Source organism: Spermophilus citellus (assembly GCF_964194105.1).
Source record: "Spermophilus citellus genome assembly, chromosome: 8".
NCBI classification, from domain to species: Eukaryota; Metazoa; Chordata; class Mammalia; order Rodentia; family Sciuridae; genus Spermophilus; species Spermophilus citellus.
This window is the reverse complement of record NC_138189.1, coordinates 19,077,155-19,095,018: the sequence shown is the minus strand read 5'-3', so window position 1 is coordinate 19,095,018 and position 17,864 is coordinate 19,077,155. Positions and strand designations below refer to the sequence as shown.

At 48.2% G+C, this 17,864-nt stretch overlaps 1 protein-coding gene across 1 annotated transcript in view; it reads left to right on the top strand.

The window, feature by feature from the left end:
- Positions 1-1,664: 1,664 nt before the first annotated feature.
- Positions 1,665-17,864, top strand: part of LGI2 (leucine rich repeat LGI family member 2) — a 29,755-nt gene continuing 13,555 nt past the window's right edge. The window contains exons 1-6 of the mRNA XM_081304454.1: positions 1,665-2,096; positions 3,930-4,001; positions 5,555-5,626; positions 7,550-7,621; positions 12,772-12,843; positions 13,502-13,671. Coding sequence (XP_081160580.1) covers positions 1,897-2,096; positions 3,930-4,001; positions 5,555-5,626; positions 7,550-7,621; positions 12,772-12,843; positions 13,502-13,671 — 658 coding nt within the window. The 5' untranslated portion in view covers positions 1,665-1,896. The remainder of the gene's footprint in view (positions 2,097-3,929; positions 4,002-5,554; positions 5,627-7,549; positions 7,622-12,771; positions 12,844-13,501; positions 13,672-17,864) is intronic.

Here is a 17,864-nt window from a genome sequence, read left to right as displayed (position 1 = left end):
TCTCAGCATTACACAGTAGTACACCGCAGGCTGGGTGCCAAACCTAGGCCTGTCTGGTTCTGGGGCAGAGCCCACTTACCTCCCCGGACCTCCAGCAGGCTTCAATGCAGATCTTCTTGTCCTGGGTTGGCAGGAAGTGCTCCATTTGTGAAGCCTCATCTCTACCACTCTGTAAAGCAGCAGCCCCTCCTTTAGAAAGACACATGCATGATGTTGGGTCCCTGTATCTGTTGCTGTCCCTAGACCCAGCAGCCAATTTTGGAGTATAATCCTTCTGGCTGGGTCCTGAGTGACCTCGGGCAAGAAAAAAAAATCTTGACGCTCAATTTTCCTATCCATAAAATGGGAAGACTCACTTCCCAGGGCAGATGTGAGAATAAATGATAAATGTTGCTTGGTTTGCATGGATGCGAGGTGTCGGGTAAATGGTGGCCGCAATGAATGTCCAGCTCCCTCCATGAAGTTTCCTACAGTGAGTTCACCTTACATTTCTGAACCTCTTCTGGAAGGTCTGTGACCTCCGTGTAGCCCTGTGCAGTTACTCCTTTAGGGCTACCTGCTGAGCTAGACTCAGGCTCCCTTGAGGATAGGGCCTGCTGATGTGGTATTTTCCTGGGGGATGGTGCTATAAATAATTGTGAAGAAGTGATAGCCCTAAACTTTGGTGCTGGGCTTTTCTGGATATTGCTCCATATCAGAAGTGGTTTCCTTGGTCTGTAGCCTCAGGATGGGGCTCTCAACCCCCCCCCCCCCCAATTCAGCAGTGTGGGCTACTGGCCACTGTTTGGGTTCTGCTTTGTGGTTTTCCTTGATTTCCCCAGCTGCGGGCTAACTCAAGATCACACGACAAACTCAAGGAGTGCCAAAGGGACTAAGTGGGGCCAGGTAACCAATCCCCATCCCAGGCCAAATCACTTAGACCACAGGCCTGTCGTGATGCCTTCTGGCTCTTTCCTTATCAGCAAATCAATCTGCCTCAAACCATCAGCGAAGATTAAGTGGCAGTTCCTAGACGCATCACGCCCTGGGTTCCCATCAGTTTGCATCCCCTGTTTAATGGGGTGGTGGGCTGCTGGGTAAGCAAGCTACCTTGTTGAGTAAGGGAAAACTTTCGCAGGCTTTTTGTCAAGCTCAGGCAGGGCCCAGAGTGACAGAGGCGCATACAGCGGTCGCGGCTTCCCTTTTCCACAAGCCTTCAGCTTGGGCGAGCGCCTGGTTCCAGTAACCAGATGCCAGAACCCAGTGCCCTCTCAGAAGACAAGCAAAGCCACCCTCGCTGAGCCCCACGGCTCACTTCAAAATCACTAAAGGCTGCTCAAAAGTCAGGACTCTTCAAAGCTCCCAGGGCAGAGTCCCCTCCCCACTGATCACGCCAGTTCTCCCTGTGCCTACTTTTTGGGGCACACATTGTGGCCAGGCTTTAAGGATTCAGATCTCCCCCACCTTCTTTGCAGCCCGTGGAGGGACTGCGGGCATCTGATCCTCTGCGGTTGGGCCAGACTCCCAAGGGGTCTCGGTCCCGGAGGTCCCCCAACTTTTCCCTGTGGCCCTCCGGGGCGCGGCGGCCCCCTCCCCCGCGGGGCGGGCCTGGCCGTGCGCTACTCATTGGCCAGCGGGGCTGCGGGCGCGAGTGCTGATGTCAGGCGGGCGCGAGTGCGGCGGGCGCAGCGGCGGCGGCCGCCCAGCAGCCCGGGCTCGGGTGGGGGCGCCGAGTGGGGGTGGCGGCCAGCATGCTGCTCGGCTGCGGCTCGGCCTCCCACACCCGCGGCGCCCGCGTCCTCGCCAGCAGCGGCGGCGGCCGAGCAGCGAGCGGCGCCCGGGTCTGCAGCGGCGCCGGGTCCGAGCGCGCGGCGCGGCGGCGGGGGTCGGGGCCGGGCCGGGGACCGGGGACCCGGCATGGCGCTGCGGAGAGGCGGCGGCGGGGCGCTGGGGCTGCTGCTGCTGCTGCTGCTGGGCGCCGGGTGCCTGATCCCGCGGAGCGCGCAGGTGAGGCGGCTGGCGCGCTGCCCCGCCACTTGCAGCTGTACCAAGGAGTCCATCATCTGCGTGGGCTCTTCCTGGGTGCCCAGGATCGTGCCGGGCGACATCAGCTCCCTGTGAGTGGGACCCCTCCAGCCCCCACCTCGCCCCACCCTGTGCCCGCCACCGCCAGGGAGTTGCCTCTGGCGCTGGGGCAGCGCGCCGGACCCCTCTCGCCAGTCCCTGTTTTGGTAATTGGGTGCGGGCGCTCTAGGGACGTGGGTGGAGTCTCGGTTCCCAGGAGGATGGAAGGACCCTGAGCTCTAGAGTCTGGAAACCCGGTCAGGTCCCCGTGACAGTATTTCTCAAAGTGTGGTCGGCGGTCCACCTGCATCAGTCCCACCTGGGGGATCTGGTGACAGTGAAGGATTGGGGCCCATGGAGAGGTAGGGTCTGTGGAGTGGAGCCTGAGGGTCGGCGTTTGGCGACCACTTGTGATTCTGGGTTGCAGCGTTAAACTTTGACAGGCTGTGTCTGTGCTTGTGGGGTGGTGGGTGTGTGGTTGCCAGAGGAGCAGCAGAACCCGACTGGATGGGGTGCAAACTAAGACTTGGTGAGCCTCGCTGCCCCACCTCACAGTGGGGCTGAGGTTGGCACTGTGGCCTCCTCCTCCCTCCACACTGCAGGTTGAGAAGAGCCTGGGAAGGCATGCAGCCTCTGGAAGTGGAGGCCACCCCACGTGGCCTGAAGAGGGGGTTCCGAGATCTTGGCGGAGCCTCGGGATGTGGGTTGTCCAGCTCAGTGTCAAGGGCAGGAAGTCAGCCCAGTTCTTGTTTGAAGTCCAAGGGTCTTCTTGCCCTTCCTCCCCTCACATTGTGTTGCCTGCTTTTCCAGCTCTGGAGTGAATGACTAGGAAGGGCTTTGCACTGCTTGTTCCCCTGCTAAGTGAGGCTTTCAACTTGGGTCATACAGCCACTCAGGTCCAATGACTAGCTGTCCTAATGGCTGTGGAAGGGCTGTTGGGCCATATCTACTGCAGGCCCAGGTGCTGGGGTGCCCCCTGGGTTGTAGAGGAGGGAGTCCTGAGAGTGACGTTACTGTGCTTGCTCACGTACAACATTCCCCTGCCTTTGTCCAAGGCCAGACCCGGGCCTGGACCTAGGAGCAGGGGCATCCTGTTTGCATTTATAGGAAGTCAGGAGAGTGTAGCTGGAAGAACAGAAGGCTTGTTTGATTCTTACTGTTGCCAAGTCAGGTGACATGGAGGATTCCAGAAATTAGAATTCCCCTTGTTAAATCCTTTAAACCAGCAGCTGCTTAATTGATCTGCATGTTAACGAAAATAAAGTATTGAGGTCCTGCTGTGGCCAGGAAGGGTAGGGAACCTGGGGGCAGAACTAGAGCCAAGCTTCTTGCCCCCGAGTTGACCGTTTCATCTGGCAGATGGCATTGCCTCCCCCGCACAGTCAAGTTCAGGTGTCTTTTGAGTTTTCCCTCAAGGCTTTCACGGTGCATTTAATCAGAAGTGCTCGCAGTGTCTTTCAGAGACATGCTCCCAAGGGGAATGCTTAATTCTACCCCAGAGTTTCGTGGGCCAACATTAACTTTGTGTCTGCACACACAGAATCTTGGGCAGAGGTGAAGTAATTATCCATTTGCAGCCGGGGCCTCCTGTAGTTAAGCAAAGGAAGCCCGGGGATTGATTGGAGCTGGCTGAGCTAATGTCTCTAAAGGAAGCCAGACCGATGGTGCAGGTGTCTAGTATCCAGACTAGTTTTCATATTGATCAAATGCATTGGCAAGAGGCCCCACTCTTCCATTCCTACCCCGGGGAAGCTGATGGCCTCGTGTGGTAAGCCTCATTGAGAGGAAGAGTTTGAAGTGCAGGTGGAGGGTCAGGCGGATTGCCCACCCCGCCCGCACTTCCTGAAAGAAACCCAGGCCTTCTTTTGTTCTGTTTTTGCCTGTAGGAGCCTAGTAAATGGAACTTTTTCAGAAATCAAGGACCGAATGTTTTCCCATCTGCCTTCCCTGCAGCTGTTGTAAGTATGGAAAGTTCTCTTTGCAAAATGGGGTTCCCTGAAGTGTGGTCCTTGAAGGGTGGTCTCTGCCTCTTTGGTGTCAGTCCTTCCTGAAATCTCCTAGCTCCCTGAATGAATGGTGGCTGCCTCTTGGGGTGCACTGGCCCTGGGGTGTCTTAAACAAAGTATCAAGGCCCCTTGCTCCAGGTCCTCTCCCGACTTTGGTCCATGCTGTCTTCCAGGACTTTGTTGTAGATTCGACTTCCAGATTCAGCAACTGGGCAGGTGATTACATCAATCATGACCAGAATGAAGTGTTCCCCAAACATCTCACTTTAAAAGAAACTTACTTTTTAAGATCTTAATATTACCCTGGAAATAGGAGCATTTCTAGTTTATCCATTAAACAGGCAAGCACCATAGTATGCATTTATGTGCTTCATTATATCTCATGAACATAGCATCTCTCTGAAGAGGGTATTTTGATTTTCCTATTTGACAGATGAGGAAGCTGAGGTCAGAGAATTAAGTAACTTGCCAAAAAAAAAAAAAAAGAATCACAGATTCTAACCCCAAACTCAAAGACCTCACTCATAACTACTCTTCGTCCCAGCACTTCTCGGTGAGCAATGCCCAGGTCACTGTGATAAGCGACGTGCAGTACACATAACCCAGGTCAGCTAATGTTTGTTAGTGAAGATAAGTGTCCAAAAAGCAGTTTTCCAAAGCAGATCATTGCCAGAAAAAGTCAAGTACACAGCTCATTCTCTTTATCATATTAGTTTCTTAAATTTGAGATGAGATTGTAAACTAAAGCAAGCAATGAGCTACAGAAAGATATACAGAAATGTAGATCATTCCTCCTCCTAAATAAACGGACTGTGGATACTTTTTCTTGAAGTGTTATGTGTCTACTTACAACATTATGCTTTAAAAGCTGAATTCTCTTAGAATTGTAATGATATTATAATGAACTTTCTCTACCATGGTAGGAGTATAAATATAAATTTAGGTATTTTAAGTGATTACTATAGACTATATAGACTTTTACCAAATAGAAAACTATATAATGATGAAGAGTCTGCTGAAGACTTCTTAAACTTTTCTGACATTTTTCATGGGAATGTATAATATAGTAAAAGGGACTTCCCCCCACCGCCAACTGTGTGACTTTGGTTAAATCACTAAACTTCTTTGGGTTTGGATTTCCCTAAAAATAAAGTTGGATGAGATCCTTCTAGGTCTATGATTCCATGGTTTCTTGTGTATTATAAAGCATTCCCTAGCTGTTCAGCTGTGCCTCGCCTTAGAATTATCAGCTCATATTCACTAAGAAACCCAGGGGTGAGAGGTATACAGTATTGGAAATGACCAGAAAATCTGGCCAAAAGGAACCCACTTCCTATCGCCTGTATCAGTAGTGTGGAAATGAGGCTGGGGACCTAATGGGCTGCTCTTGGGCTGAGAACAGCTCAGGTTTGCCTACAAATCAGAACACAGCAAAAGAAACAGAAAGGGCTGTATCATGTGGCTCAGGCATTGCGTCTCTGCCTTGATATCTGTCTTATTTTCAGACTGCTGAATTCTAACTCATTCACCGTGATCCGTGACGATGCATTTGCTGGACTTTTCCATTTGGAATACCTGTAAGTGTGGTGATTTGTCTGCTCCCAGAGTGCTCTGTCTCTTGGTGGCTTGCTGGATTGTGTCCTAAGCTAGGACAGCGTCTCTGATGGGTCTGCAAGTGAAGTAAACCTTGTTTTCTTTTCTGCACGGACTTTTGAGAGTTTCCTTGCTTGTAAACACACTGGGGTAAGAGGAGGCTGGAGACAAAGAGTGGGGAAGCAAACAAAGAGGGAAAGACATTCATTCATTCTCTGATGACATTTAATTTGTGGTGGAGTAAGCAAAATTGGAAACTGCGTTGGATATTTTTACCTCTCATAACCAGGTGTGGATTTGCTGATCAGTTAGAAATTGGGCTGAAGGGTTCTGAGGGTTACTTATTTTTAAACAAAGTTTCCCTATTTGGGGGTACAACTCTGTTCTTTATCCAGCTCTTCCACGTCCCGTATTCCACAGTATTTCCTGTGGATTCTGCTGAGTTGTATTTTCTTTTTCCCTCTATAAGAAAAAAAGGTAATTTCCCCCTCTCCAGATGTGTAGTTCTTATTTTTATTTTTCCTAGCTACAAGCTTTGCCTTGTTCTGGTTTCTGCACCAGGACACCATGTCTTTTTCCCTCCTAGATTCTTTCACTCTAGTATTCCGTAAATCTGTCATAAAGCTAATCCTGCCATCAGATAGGATTTCCTCACTTAGCATTCAGAGGGGATTTTTAAGGCTTTCTTATTTGATGTCAACAGGTAGATGTTGGAATTCTAGACACATCTGGGTATAGGGAAACTTTCTGTTGACCTGGGGTCTTGGGGAATGAGGAATTCTTCCCCCAGAGTCGATGTGATTTGGATGTTGTGATCATGTGGTACTCTGGCTTGTACGTGATATGGAAAGAACGGCAGGACCCCGTTGCTAATTCCAGCCAACCCCAGTGCTAGCTCCAGCCAGCCTCTCTGAAGGCACACACTCTACGAGGGAGGTACAAAGGGGAAGCTGTGAGTTTTCCCAGCAGGCAGTTCATCTCAGTGGCCAGGTCACTGGGGAGGAAGTGAGCTTGTCAGTTTATGCTGTAGTCTATTACTAGAGAGGCCCCAGATTCTTTTATTTTTTATTTTTTTAAGGCATCAGAAAGTTCTCAGTGTGAGGATCAAGAACCCGTTCACAGATCTAGCAAAGCCTCTTTCTTGGACCGTCTCATCAAAGGCCCCCTGACAGTTGACGTAATGCAAAGCCATAAACTAAAACTTAGTTCTCTGTGGCCCTAGGGAGTCGTCACAGTACATTCTCGCCCTGTCTTCCCTACAGAGTTTAAAGCACCACCAGTGTGATGGTTGCAAGATTCTATGAGCAAGCCCTGCACCATTTTAGCACAGATAGAGAAAGCCAGCCCTGGTTCAACTTCAGCATACTCCCTATTCCTCGTGGCACAGATCTGGAAGGGATCCTTGCCTCATCACCCATTTGCTTGGAGGGTGGGACCTGAGGAGCTCACAGTTGCTGGGAAACAACCTTAATGGAACTTTCCCTCCTCAAAAACTTTAATAGCACCATGTAGAACACTGGAGTCTCCTCAAGGGACTGTGATATTATCAGAAGAGCGGTAGCCAGGCACTGTGAAATGCAAGCAGAGCTGAGCTGGCTGGGGGCATGTCTGGAAGCTCTCCGGTCTTGCAGAGATGAGCATTTCTTGTCTTTGTCCCATGCACTCCCTACCCCACCCCAACACCCCAACTCTGAGTTTGAAGACTTCCGTGCTGTCCGGAAGGAGGAAGTGCAGACACGCTCATGTGCCTTGCTCCCATGTGGACTTTGCTGTGGCTAACTTAGTCTTCAGAGACGTGATGATTCATGAATGCTTCTAGATTTTACTCCCAAATCATACCAGGATCACTTTTTTAGACATTTTCAGAAGAGGAAATTCAGTTGAATTATGCGACTTTCCTCCCCTAGGTTCATCGAAGGGAACAAAATAGAAACCATTTCAAGAAATGCCTTCCGCGGCCTCCGGGATCTGACTCACCTGTAAGTCCTGTAGCAAATGTCACCTGTCCTTTAATGTGTGGAGTAGGACTGGCCCCTGGCGTGTGTCTCTGCCTCCATAGTTCCATACTGCAACGTCCCCCGAAGGAGACTCACCTCCCAGCTGCCCAGGTTTTCTGCTGTGGAACAGACCTTGCTCTTTGTGGTTACCAACACTTGGCTTAATTACCCTCTTCATCCCCTGCATTGCAGTTGGGGTCACGTGAAGTGAGGAGCCCTGAGCTGTGAGGGGCCTTGCGGCTGGGTGGAGGAAACGGCAAGGGGGCTAACATGCGTCCTGCACCTACTTGGTGTCAGTACAGGGCTGGGGGCCTATGAGCCTTCTCCTCTCTCTTCTGTGATAATCTGTGAGTCCCCCTTGTACAGATTTGAGAACTGAGGCATAAATAACTCCTTACAGAAGGTCAGAGACGGGATCAGGGCGCTGGAGTTGTGGCTCAGAGGTAGAGCATTTGCCTAGCATGCGTGAGGCGCTGGGTTGGATCCTCAGCACCACATAAAAATAAAATAAAGGTATTGTGTCCACCTCTAACTAAAAAAAAAAAAAATTAAATATGTGATCAGAATTAGGACCAAGCAGAACAGAGACATCTTCATGGTTCCTCTCATTTGAATGCAAATCACTTTTTCTTTTATGTTGGATTAATCTGCGGGTTCAGCTAAGCTCTCGGATTCCTTAATAGCTTTCTGAAGACAAAAAAAAAATATTAAATTGATTTGAATTGGCATATCAAAATGAAGCAAGTACACACATTGAGCAAATTTATAAAACTAGAAAAAAGTAATGGCTGTATTTATGAAAATGCAAAAATCGTCCTTGTCTTGGTGAGGGTGATTTATTAGGCAGGAGCCAGGTTCCGTTGGCACGCTTGATATTTTGTGTCTGAGGAAGATGACAGGTCTCATCAGCACTGGGAAATCTGAAGGGCTTTGGGTGTGGACATTGGGCAGGGAGGGCAGTACCTTTGGGTGTGACCCTGACAGGTAATGGTCTTTGAGACAGCCATCACATCAAGCCGGTGGGGCTGGGGGGTCTGTCTTGGGCACAGGGAGCCCTGTGTTTGGAGGGCTACCCGGCAGAGCTCTGCAGGGGGTTTCTGGAGCAGGGAGGTGGGGTGCCATGGTGAGGGAGAGGACACCTGGATCCACAGGGCCATGCTGGAGAGCGGCAGGTTCTCTTTGACATTCTACCTCCAGGTTTCCTTTTTTCCCTATAAAAGACTTGACTTGTTTCCGGTTCAGTCTAGACGCCAGATCCCCACAGTCTTGTAGAGGCTAAGATTATGGGCTTGGCGTTCCATAGACTTGGGCTCAAATCTCAAGGCCATCACTGATTCATATTACTTAACTTTTCCGAGTCCCAGTTCCTTATTCTTAATAAGAGGATGATCGTGCTGACTTCGTAGGGTTGCCGCAGGTAATGACGCTGGTGGCACCCAGCCCATTCCTCATGGGGAACGGTCGAGGTACGGTTGACCTCAACGCCATCGTCAAAAAACATGGTTCCCTCCTTCCACTCATTAAGTCTCGATTTATCCACGGACTGCTAGGTAGCCTTGGAAGATTGGGTGTCCAGACAGGGTTTCTAACCGGACAGCTGCGGTGTCTGGAGAGGAACAGCCGAGTCAGGGCAAGCCTGGCTCCCAGAAGTCAGGACTGAGGGGCTTTGTTTTTAAGTAAGCCTGTGTGACTGACTTAGTCCAGATGGCCACTTCATTTGTCCAGTTGGCTTGGCTACTGTTCCTCCCTCTGGGGAGGGTGAATGTACCCTGGCAGGTCCTGGGTGTGGATTGGCTATCTCTTGCTTGTGCGCCTGTGGGTACATGGACATTGATATGTGTGTGCATGCCTGTTTGCGTGTGCATGCCTGTGAATTGTTTCACGTGTTATCCTATGTGCATGCTTACAAGACATACCTCCTTCTCTGTGTGACATCCAGAGAGCGCAAATTCAGAAAGAATGAGGGAATCCTCCACATGGGTCCAGAGTATTCCAGATGCATTGGAGGGGAAGCAGGCTCATCTCAGCTGGGAGGGGGAAATCCCCAGGCCCCCCTCTAGCTCTCCAGCCTCAGTACCCTGGACATCCTGAGAACACGAGGCTCTCCGTGTGCCCCTGCACGCCCCGCTCATCTTATAAAGGGCTTTCCCTCACGCCCTTCCCTATGCCTATGATGCTACTTCTTCTGTCCTCAATTTCCTAGAAACGTCTTCTCCTTCAAAGTCTAAATCAAGTTCTGTCTCCCCCGTGAAGCGTTTCTCCCGTGTCCCCCCTTCTGCTGGCTACACACACACACACACACACACACACACACACACACACTGTTATGCTCTACACCAGCCACCCTGGCTGAGGTTTCACGATGCTGGTCCTGGCTCCCCAGCAAGGGAGGAAGCCCCCTGAGGACAAGCCCTTGCACATCTTCCACAAGCCCTCAGAGTCCGGTTCAGGGCAAATCCTATAGGAAACATTTGATGATTCATTGGTTGAGCAATGGATTTCTTACGGAGCTGGATTTTTTAGTGTGTCCTCTACTTCCAGGCAAATCTGGTGACTTTAAAGTTGCTCCTGTAGGCTTCTGATGTATTTAGAAATTAATGCATTTAGTACAGTGTTTAATGAATGAGCTGGTCCCCCTCCTTCCGTTTTTATTAAACCTCTAATGAAGAGAAGACATCAGCTCTGAAGTTCACTTCTGTGCCCAGGACAATGTGGCTTGAAATTGGCCTGTTTAAATTAGAGATCTGATATCTCCCCCCCCCCCCCCAGCACCTTCAGATGCACATTCACATGTAAGGAAACACAGATCAGGTTTCAGAGCATTGAGAAGTCACGCCAATCTGTAACTAAAATCTAGGACATTGGTTTTCAGCAGTCCTGTAAAGCCCAAGGGACAGAGAGCTGTTAAATAGTTTCAGAAATGAAGTAAGTGCCATGAATTTGTAGACAAAATGAAGTAGGGAGGGAGATGTTAAGCACTTAGTGTGAGTGGGGTGGATGACCCTCTAAATAATTCTGCTTTCAGAGCTCTAAATTGCATTCTTGGAACGATCGCTGAATGCACTTTCTGTGGCTTTTAAAAATATAAATCATTTAGGAAAAAAAATATAAAATAGTACCTGCAACTGGATTTTAATCCATTTGTGATTACATGGATGGGAAGGGGTGCAATTTAGAAACTACAAATCTCCTCATATTGAAGCAAGACTATTTGGTTTAAGAATGGTTAAGCCAGGTGCAGTGGTGCACACCTTTAATGGGGCTCAGGAGGCTGAGGCAGGAGGATCATGAGTTCAAAGCCAGCCTCAGCAAAAGCCAGGCACTAAGCAACTCAGTGAGACCCTGTCTCTAAATAAAATACAAAATAAGGCTGGGAATGTGGCTCAGTGGTTGAGTGTCCCTAAGTCCAATCCCCGGTACGTACCCCCCGCCCAAAAAAGAATGATCTTTAAAAAAAAAAAAAAAACCCTAAGCAAACCAAATACAAACAAAAACACAATGGGCACATACTTTTGAGTCTAACTGACTCTAAGAAGAAACAACATGTCTTTAGTCCTCTTGGTGGGATGGGTCTTTAGGATGATATAAACAACTTATTTCAACTATATTTGTTTATTAATTATGTTTTGTCATTTATTCTTGAATTAATAAGAGAACAAAAAAGTAGGCATCAGTTTCTTAGCTGACTCCTATAAGCATGTGGGGCCTGGGGAAACCAGACTTGATGGACAGCATTTGGATTCCCAGCATCTTTCCATGACAGCCCTGAATAATGAATGTCCACCTTCAGCAAGATGGTGGCAGGGCACTGCAGGATCCTGAATCCTCAGGAGGAGTTCATGTTTCCACGTAGGTCTACTTCTGGAGGTGGGGCATAGACCAGGGCATCTTGGGAAGATCTTCAACACTAAGGACAAACATGCACAACAGTTTCTCCTCAACCTTTGTTAACGAGAAAATGAAATTGAACATTAACAGTCATTCCCTAAACATTATGACTCACTGAGTTTTTATTATATTCTTCTTGAGTGTTAGAGCTGAGTGTCTTTATGTAAAAGAGTATTCATTGGGTCCTTTGTAGAGTCACAAGTGATAGAATTCACTTAGGTGGACTATTAGGGAACTTCCTGGGGCCAGACCATATCCATCTTCTGTCATCACTGTCATTTTTACTTGGGTGCTTAATTCATTCATTCAACAAAGAATTTATTGAGAATCCACCATGTGCTGGGCAATGTTCTAGGAACTGGGAATATAGCTAGGGACAGACAGACAATCATCTTTGTCTTCATGTTGCTTCTGTATGGGGAGGGTATATAGCCAATAAACTAATAATTAAAACAGATAATTAAAATATGGAGCGTGCCAATGAGAATCTTCCAATGAAGATCAACAGAGTCGGGAAGAGAGATGTACCGAGGTCTGGGAGGGTGGGAAGAGTTGAGTGCAGACCTCAGGAGGCAGAGTGAGCTGTGTCTCTGTCTGGGGAAGAGTGGCCCAGACAGGCCCACAGGTGCCCAGCCCTGGAGGCTGCTGGGGGAATCTCGTGGAGGCCACTCGACTAGAGCTGAGCAGTGTGAGATGTGCTCTCGTGGGTGAGCTGGGACAGTCCTGCATACCATCAAAGGGACTTTTCCAAGAAACAGAAAGCCATCTGAAGTTTAACAGATGTACATAAACAGCTTTATAAATGCTTATTTTAAAAGCAAACACAAGTTGGGTGCGGTGGTGCACGCCTGTAGTCCTAATGGCTCAAGAGTCTGAGGCAGGAGGATCATTAGTTCAAAGCCAGCCTCAGCAACTTAGCAAGGCCCTGTGTCTAAATAAAGTACAAAAAAGGGCTGGGGGATGTGGCTTAGTGGCTAAGTGACCCTAGGTTCAATTCCCAGTACTAATAATAAATAAATAACATACACAAAAAGGCTTCCCTGGTAATCTGACATCTACAACGTCTTCTTTGTGTAAGTGAGCTCATGTCTTTCTCCCAGTGCTGATGATCAAGGCCAGGAATTAAGCCACGCTGGGATGAGGAGGTCGAGAGCTATTTAAGTCATTAGCTATATTTACAGGGACTTCAGAGTGTCAGGGCGTGCAGATGATAACCACATCATAATGTGACTCTCTGTTTCTAGTTCTTTGGCCAATAACCACATTAAAGCGCTACCGAGGGACGTCTTCAGTGACTTAGACTCTCTGATTGAACTGTAAGTAATGAGATTAAGTCTGTGTACGCTTATCATGGGGTCCTGGTTAATCATATCTTCCAATCCCCTCTGCTTCTTGCTGCATTTCTTTTACGTTGTCGTTAACAATCGATAGCAAGTAGTACGTCCTGGGAAACCGTGTGCGGTTTGCCCTGTGCTGGATTTTGCCATTTGATAGTAGACTTGGTACCATTAGGCCAATGGTAAGTTAGGCCTGATGGACGGGAGGACCCCACTCTCCCAAACAGCGAGTCCATCTGCTTTATCGTGTGGTGTTCGTCACGTCTTCCTGGACATGGTTTGATAGGATCTTAAGCTTCTTCCTCTAACATCCTGTTTTGTTTTGGGGAACCTACATTGTGGGTGTCCTTCTATTGTCCCTCCCCCATTTCCACATGGTGACAATTTCAAGAGGGTTGGAGGAAAGGTGACATGCCATCTGGGAACTGTCTATATGTTATACAGCTGGAAGTATGCCCCAAGAAGCACTAAAAAAAGGACAATGATAAACAGAAGAGATAGGAAGCATGAAATGCCCTTTTAAAAAATTCTATGTTTAAGGAGTTTAAAATATGTCAGGCTGTTAATACACCTACGTCACTACCAAAGCATATCAAGTCTCAGTCTCTCTCTCTCTCTCTCTCTCTCTCTCTTCCAGGGATTTAAGGGGTAATAAATTTGAATGTGACTGCAAAGCCAAGTGGTTGTATCTGTGGTTGAAGATGACCAATTCCACCGTCTCCGACGTGCTGTGCTCTGGCCCACCAGAATACCAGGAGAAGAAGCTGAACGAGGTGGCCAGCTTCGACTACGAGTGTACAACCACAGGTACCAGCACCTGCCTTGCCAAATGTGGACATTTAGAACAAGCCCTTTGTTTTCCTTGCAGGTTGTCAACAGGGTGCCGGGAAATGAAAATGTAGAGGTTTCCTACCAAAGCTAGAGAAAGTTCCAGCATTCTATAAGAAATGAGACCATGTGGTGGGCAAACTTTCTCAACTGTTTGGAAGGATTTTTGTTAACTGCACTGCTTTCATTTTGATTCTTGACAAAATTCAAAGTTCTCTAAAGTTTTCTTTCTTTCTCTTTTAAGATCAAAATACAAACTCAGGAGTTTGGCATGAGAACATCTTTCAAGTCTGTCTCTGTTTCATGGGAAATCAGTCACACACCTGAATTATTTTGTCTTTCGATTTCTCCTGATTCACTGAGACAATGTTTATTGGAAGTTGAATACCAGACTTCTAAATCTATAAAATGCTCTTGTAGTTCCAAGTAAGAAGAGCTCACTAGGTATATTATAATAAGTAGCAAAGAAGAAAATGTAAGTTATCCAAAGAAAAATAATATAAGTTATCAAAAGAAACAAAATCATTGAGAGAAAATTGTAAAGTTCAGTTTTGTTTTTCTAGGCCTGGCCTCAGGGTATTAGTTTAAACATTTTTCAGGTTATAGAATAGAATTAAAATACCAACTGGCTCAACTGTCACAGCAGGCAGAGAGCAGGTGAGCATCTCCATATGAAAGGCGCAGGCACAGTTTCTACCGCTTCTAAAGCCAGTTTTTAAAGGAGAGAGGATCAATCCACAGCATGAAACCTGCTTTCTAGATGTTTGTAAAAATAAACATTTAGGCTGAGAGTTGGTATCTACAAAGCCCCTAGGCATGTCAGCAGAAGCAGCAGGAATGAGAACTCAGAAAATAGTTGCAGAAACTCAAAAGACACCCAAATTCCATGAAGAAAATATCACCTTGAGGCCAGAACCTGCTTACACCCTCCCCACAGGTAAACAAAATTCCACAAAGTGAAAATTCTTTCTAGATGCCTTTGTTTGTAAATAAGGGGCCCTACAAGTTCTCTCTTTTTGATTGAAAGCCTGAAGTCTCATGGGAGTGCCCTGTCCTTCATCATTGACTGGGGACTTATTCAGCTGTGTAATTGGCAGGTGCCCTTTAGCCAGCTGAGGCCACCAAGAGGTTATTTATTGTACTGTGGGGCCAGAACAATAAATCAGAGGTCATAGTCAATGACATTTGCACCAAAAGGTGGCATTTGAGATCATTTAGTATGAAATGCTAAACCAGAGCTCGCTGGGGCTCCTTTCTGCCTCTTGTCTAGTTTTTCAGGGGGGGGTCTCTAATTCCCAAGGTGAAGGTAACATCTCCCATTGTTCTGTTCTTACTGAACTGGCCCTCGTGGGGGAAAACTGGTCAGTTTCTGAGAGGATTGACATGGACCACAGAGGACCTTGGGAGTAGGGATTCATTCATACAAGAAAACACGATTTCTGACTTTAGGACCATCTAGATGGTTATAAAAATGACCCAGGTACTGAGAATGATTATTGGAAAGGAGATGGTTTGGAACCAAGGCCGCCAGGTCCTGAAACAGAACCCTGTAGGGCTGTGTCTGTCTTGTGTGTGTTTGTCTTTGCTAGCAAGCTTCCTGCCCCGCTTTGGAAAGCCAGCATAGGGCTTTCTGGGAAAGAGAGAGGACAGTGCTATCTTTGCTGTTTTTTTGAGACTCAAGGACACATTAGCTCTTACAGTTTCTCCCATCTGGAAAAGGTGGCCCCACAATGTGTAAACTGTCCCCAAATGTAGTCTCTGCAATACAGGAAGGAGTTGAGTGAATTGTGGAGGTCTGGGGTTCCTGCCTTCTGCTCAGCTCAAGCCTGGGTCTCTGGTGCTTCACCAAAGGCTGGGGAGCAAACGAGGACGGATGGAAGAATCAAAGCCCATGGGCAGCTCAGGGTATGGCTGCTGTCTCCTTGCTAGAGGTTGGGGAAGAAGCAGATTTCCCAGAGCCTTGTTTTCCTCTTAGCTCAGCTTTTCAGGAAAGGAGACAATGTCCTCTAGTAGATCTCCCCATTTGGCCCAGAGAGAGGAAGGCACCATTACTGCTCTGTTTCTTGGCAAAGGGGACTAATTAACACGAGGCAGCCACCACTGGGTGCTCCAGCTCTTCCACTTAATCACAGTTCTTCCAAAGCCTCCCCTTCAAGTCTATTTTTAACTACTCAAAAATGTCCGTTACCTACCTATGATGGCCCGTGTTAGGTGCATAATTCTCGAAATTCCTTAGAGGGAGTGAACTTTGCATCCTAACTGTCCTAGGAGCTTCCCCATTTGGGGGCTGATGAAAACGCCAAGAGAAATAATGCATTAAATGTGCACTTTCTCTCCCCCTAGGCTCAGCATCATGTATAATTTATTTTCTGCCAGTGCTATAAATAGCCTCGTACAAATCTGTTGATTTTCCAGGGGGAGAAAGGCCTAAATTGTCAGAGACCCCCTGACATCCTGAACTTAATCCAGTGTGAATGGCCGAGAGTGCCATTAATATTTCAACACCCATAAATTGATGTCATGTCAGGATGTGTGTTCTTTGAGTTGTCTCCACAAGAACTCTGCTTTGCGGCTTGGGAAAGGTAAATTAAGATGGAGGTGGGAGAAGATATTTGAATGCTTCCCAGCTGCGGCTCTGATGCGCACAGACGCACACACATCCACGAGCTTCCTTTGCCCTTTCCTCTTTCTCTGCCTTCTGTCTTCTCCTTTTATGGCCGGGCTGCTGCTGGTGTCTTCTACTAAGAAGTAGCTTTGTTATTCAAGGGACTTAACAGTCTGTGTTGTGCTGGTTAATGTAGAGAAAATATGAGGAAACCACTGTTTTGGAAAAATAAATGGAACCGGGGCTGCTAAAGGGTAGATCTGGAGAATGCTCGCTCTCCTGGCTGCCTCTTTTCATCCTGGGATTCTTCAATAAAAATGGAAACTTTTCTGGTCTGCACTTTAAACAGCCTGCATTTGAAAGCCAATGCTCGTGTTTCTGAGAACTGAGAGCTCAGTTGGGAGACTAATGGGAAGGCAGAGCGTGAGTTATGGCCATCAAGGGAGTGTTTAGAACCTCTGGCAGGCTCCGTTGAGCCCGCTGCAACCAGAGATGAGCAGAGGAGTTTACAGCAGTCCTGGCTGTAATTAAAAGAACTCGCTGCATTTGGAATCCTTTTATATCCCCAGAAAAGGCGCACCCAGAGCACCACATACCTCTCTTTCGTTTATCTATGCGTGAACACAGAAGCCAGCAAAGCCTGTGAGGTCAACCAGGTTTGGTGGCTCCTGCGCTGGCTTTGCTGGTGCCTGCAGGGGTGGCTCTGTTCTTAGCCTTTGATGGAACTGCACTATGATCTTTAGGAGTGGGCGGGGTGGGGCCTGGAGCGGCTGGGACTCTTCCCTCCATCTTCCAGCAGCATCCAGGTGCTGCGGTGGTTGTGTCTAGAAAGCTCGGGAGCAGCCTCCGAAGGCCCGCGCTGGGCGCAGCCTTGGCAAGTTGGCGTCCTCTCATTTTATCGTGAGGAATCTGAGGCTCCGTCTTCTTGCTCAAGGTCACACAGCTAACCTTGAGCAGAGGAGACTCTGAAGTCCAGTCTGTCTTCACCAGGATGCTCTGCTCGCTTGCTGCTGGGGTGGGAGCTACCCTGTCCACTAGGGTCACTCGTCCCTCCACTGTCCATCACCTCCTGCCTGTCGGGCTGCGGCGGCAGCTCCCTCTTGGTTCCCAGGGATGCGGCCCACCTCCCACCACCCTCTTTCCTGCACCGGCACCGTCCTCTGCCGCATGCGCTCTGCGGTAGTCTTTACGACGGTCCTTACGACGGTCCTTGGGGCCAGCCAGACCACCCCACCCTCATTAAGCAGAAAAGAGTTTATCACGCACCCACTGTGCATCTGGAGTTGGGGGGGGCACTTCTTCAAGTTAACTTGCTGAAGTTCAGTTTGTGCTAGGTAAGGGCAGGGCAATCCAGAAAACTGAGGCAGAGATGGGTTGAGCCATGTGTTCAAGGTCATTCTGCAAGGAGGTGGTGGTTCAGTGCCAGCATCTTACTTTAGATGTCATTAAAGTGGACACTGCCTCTCTTGGGCCAGGTCTGCCTTAGAAGCTTGCTCTCTCATCTTGGACCTCAGTAACGCATTTATTAACCTGTGGGGCACTAAGATAGGCATTTCTACCACATGGC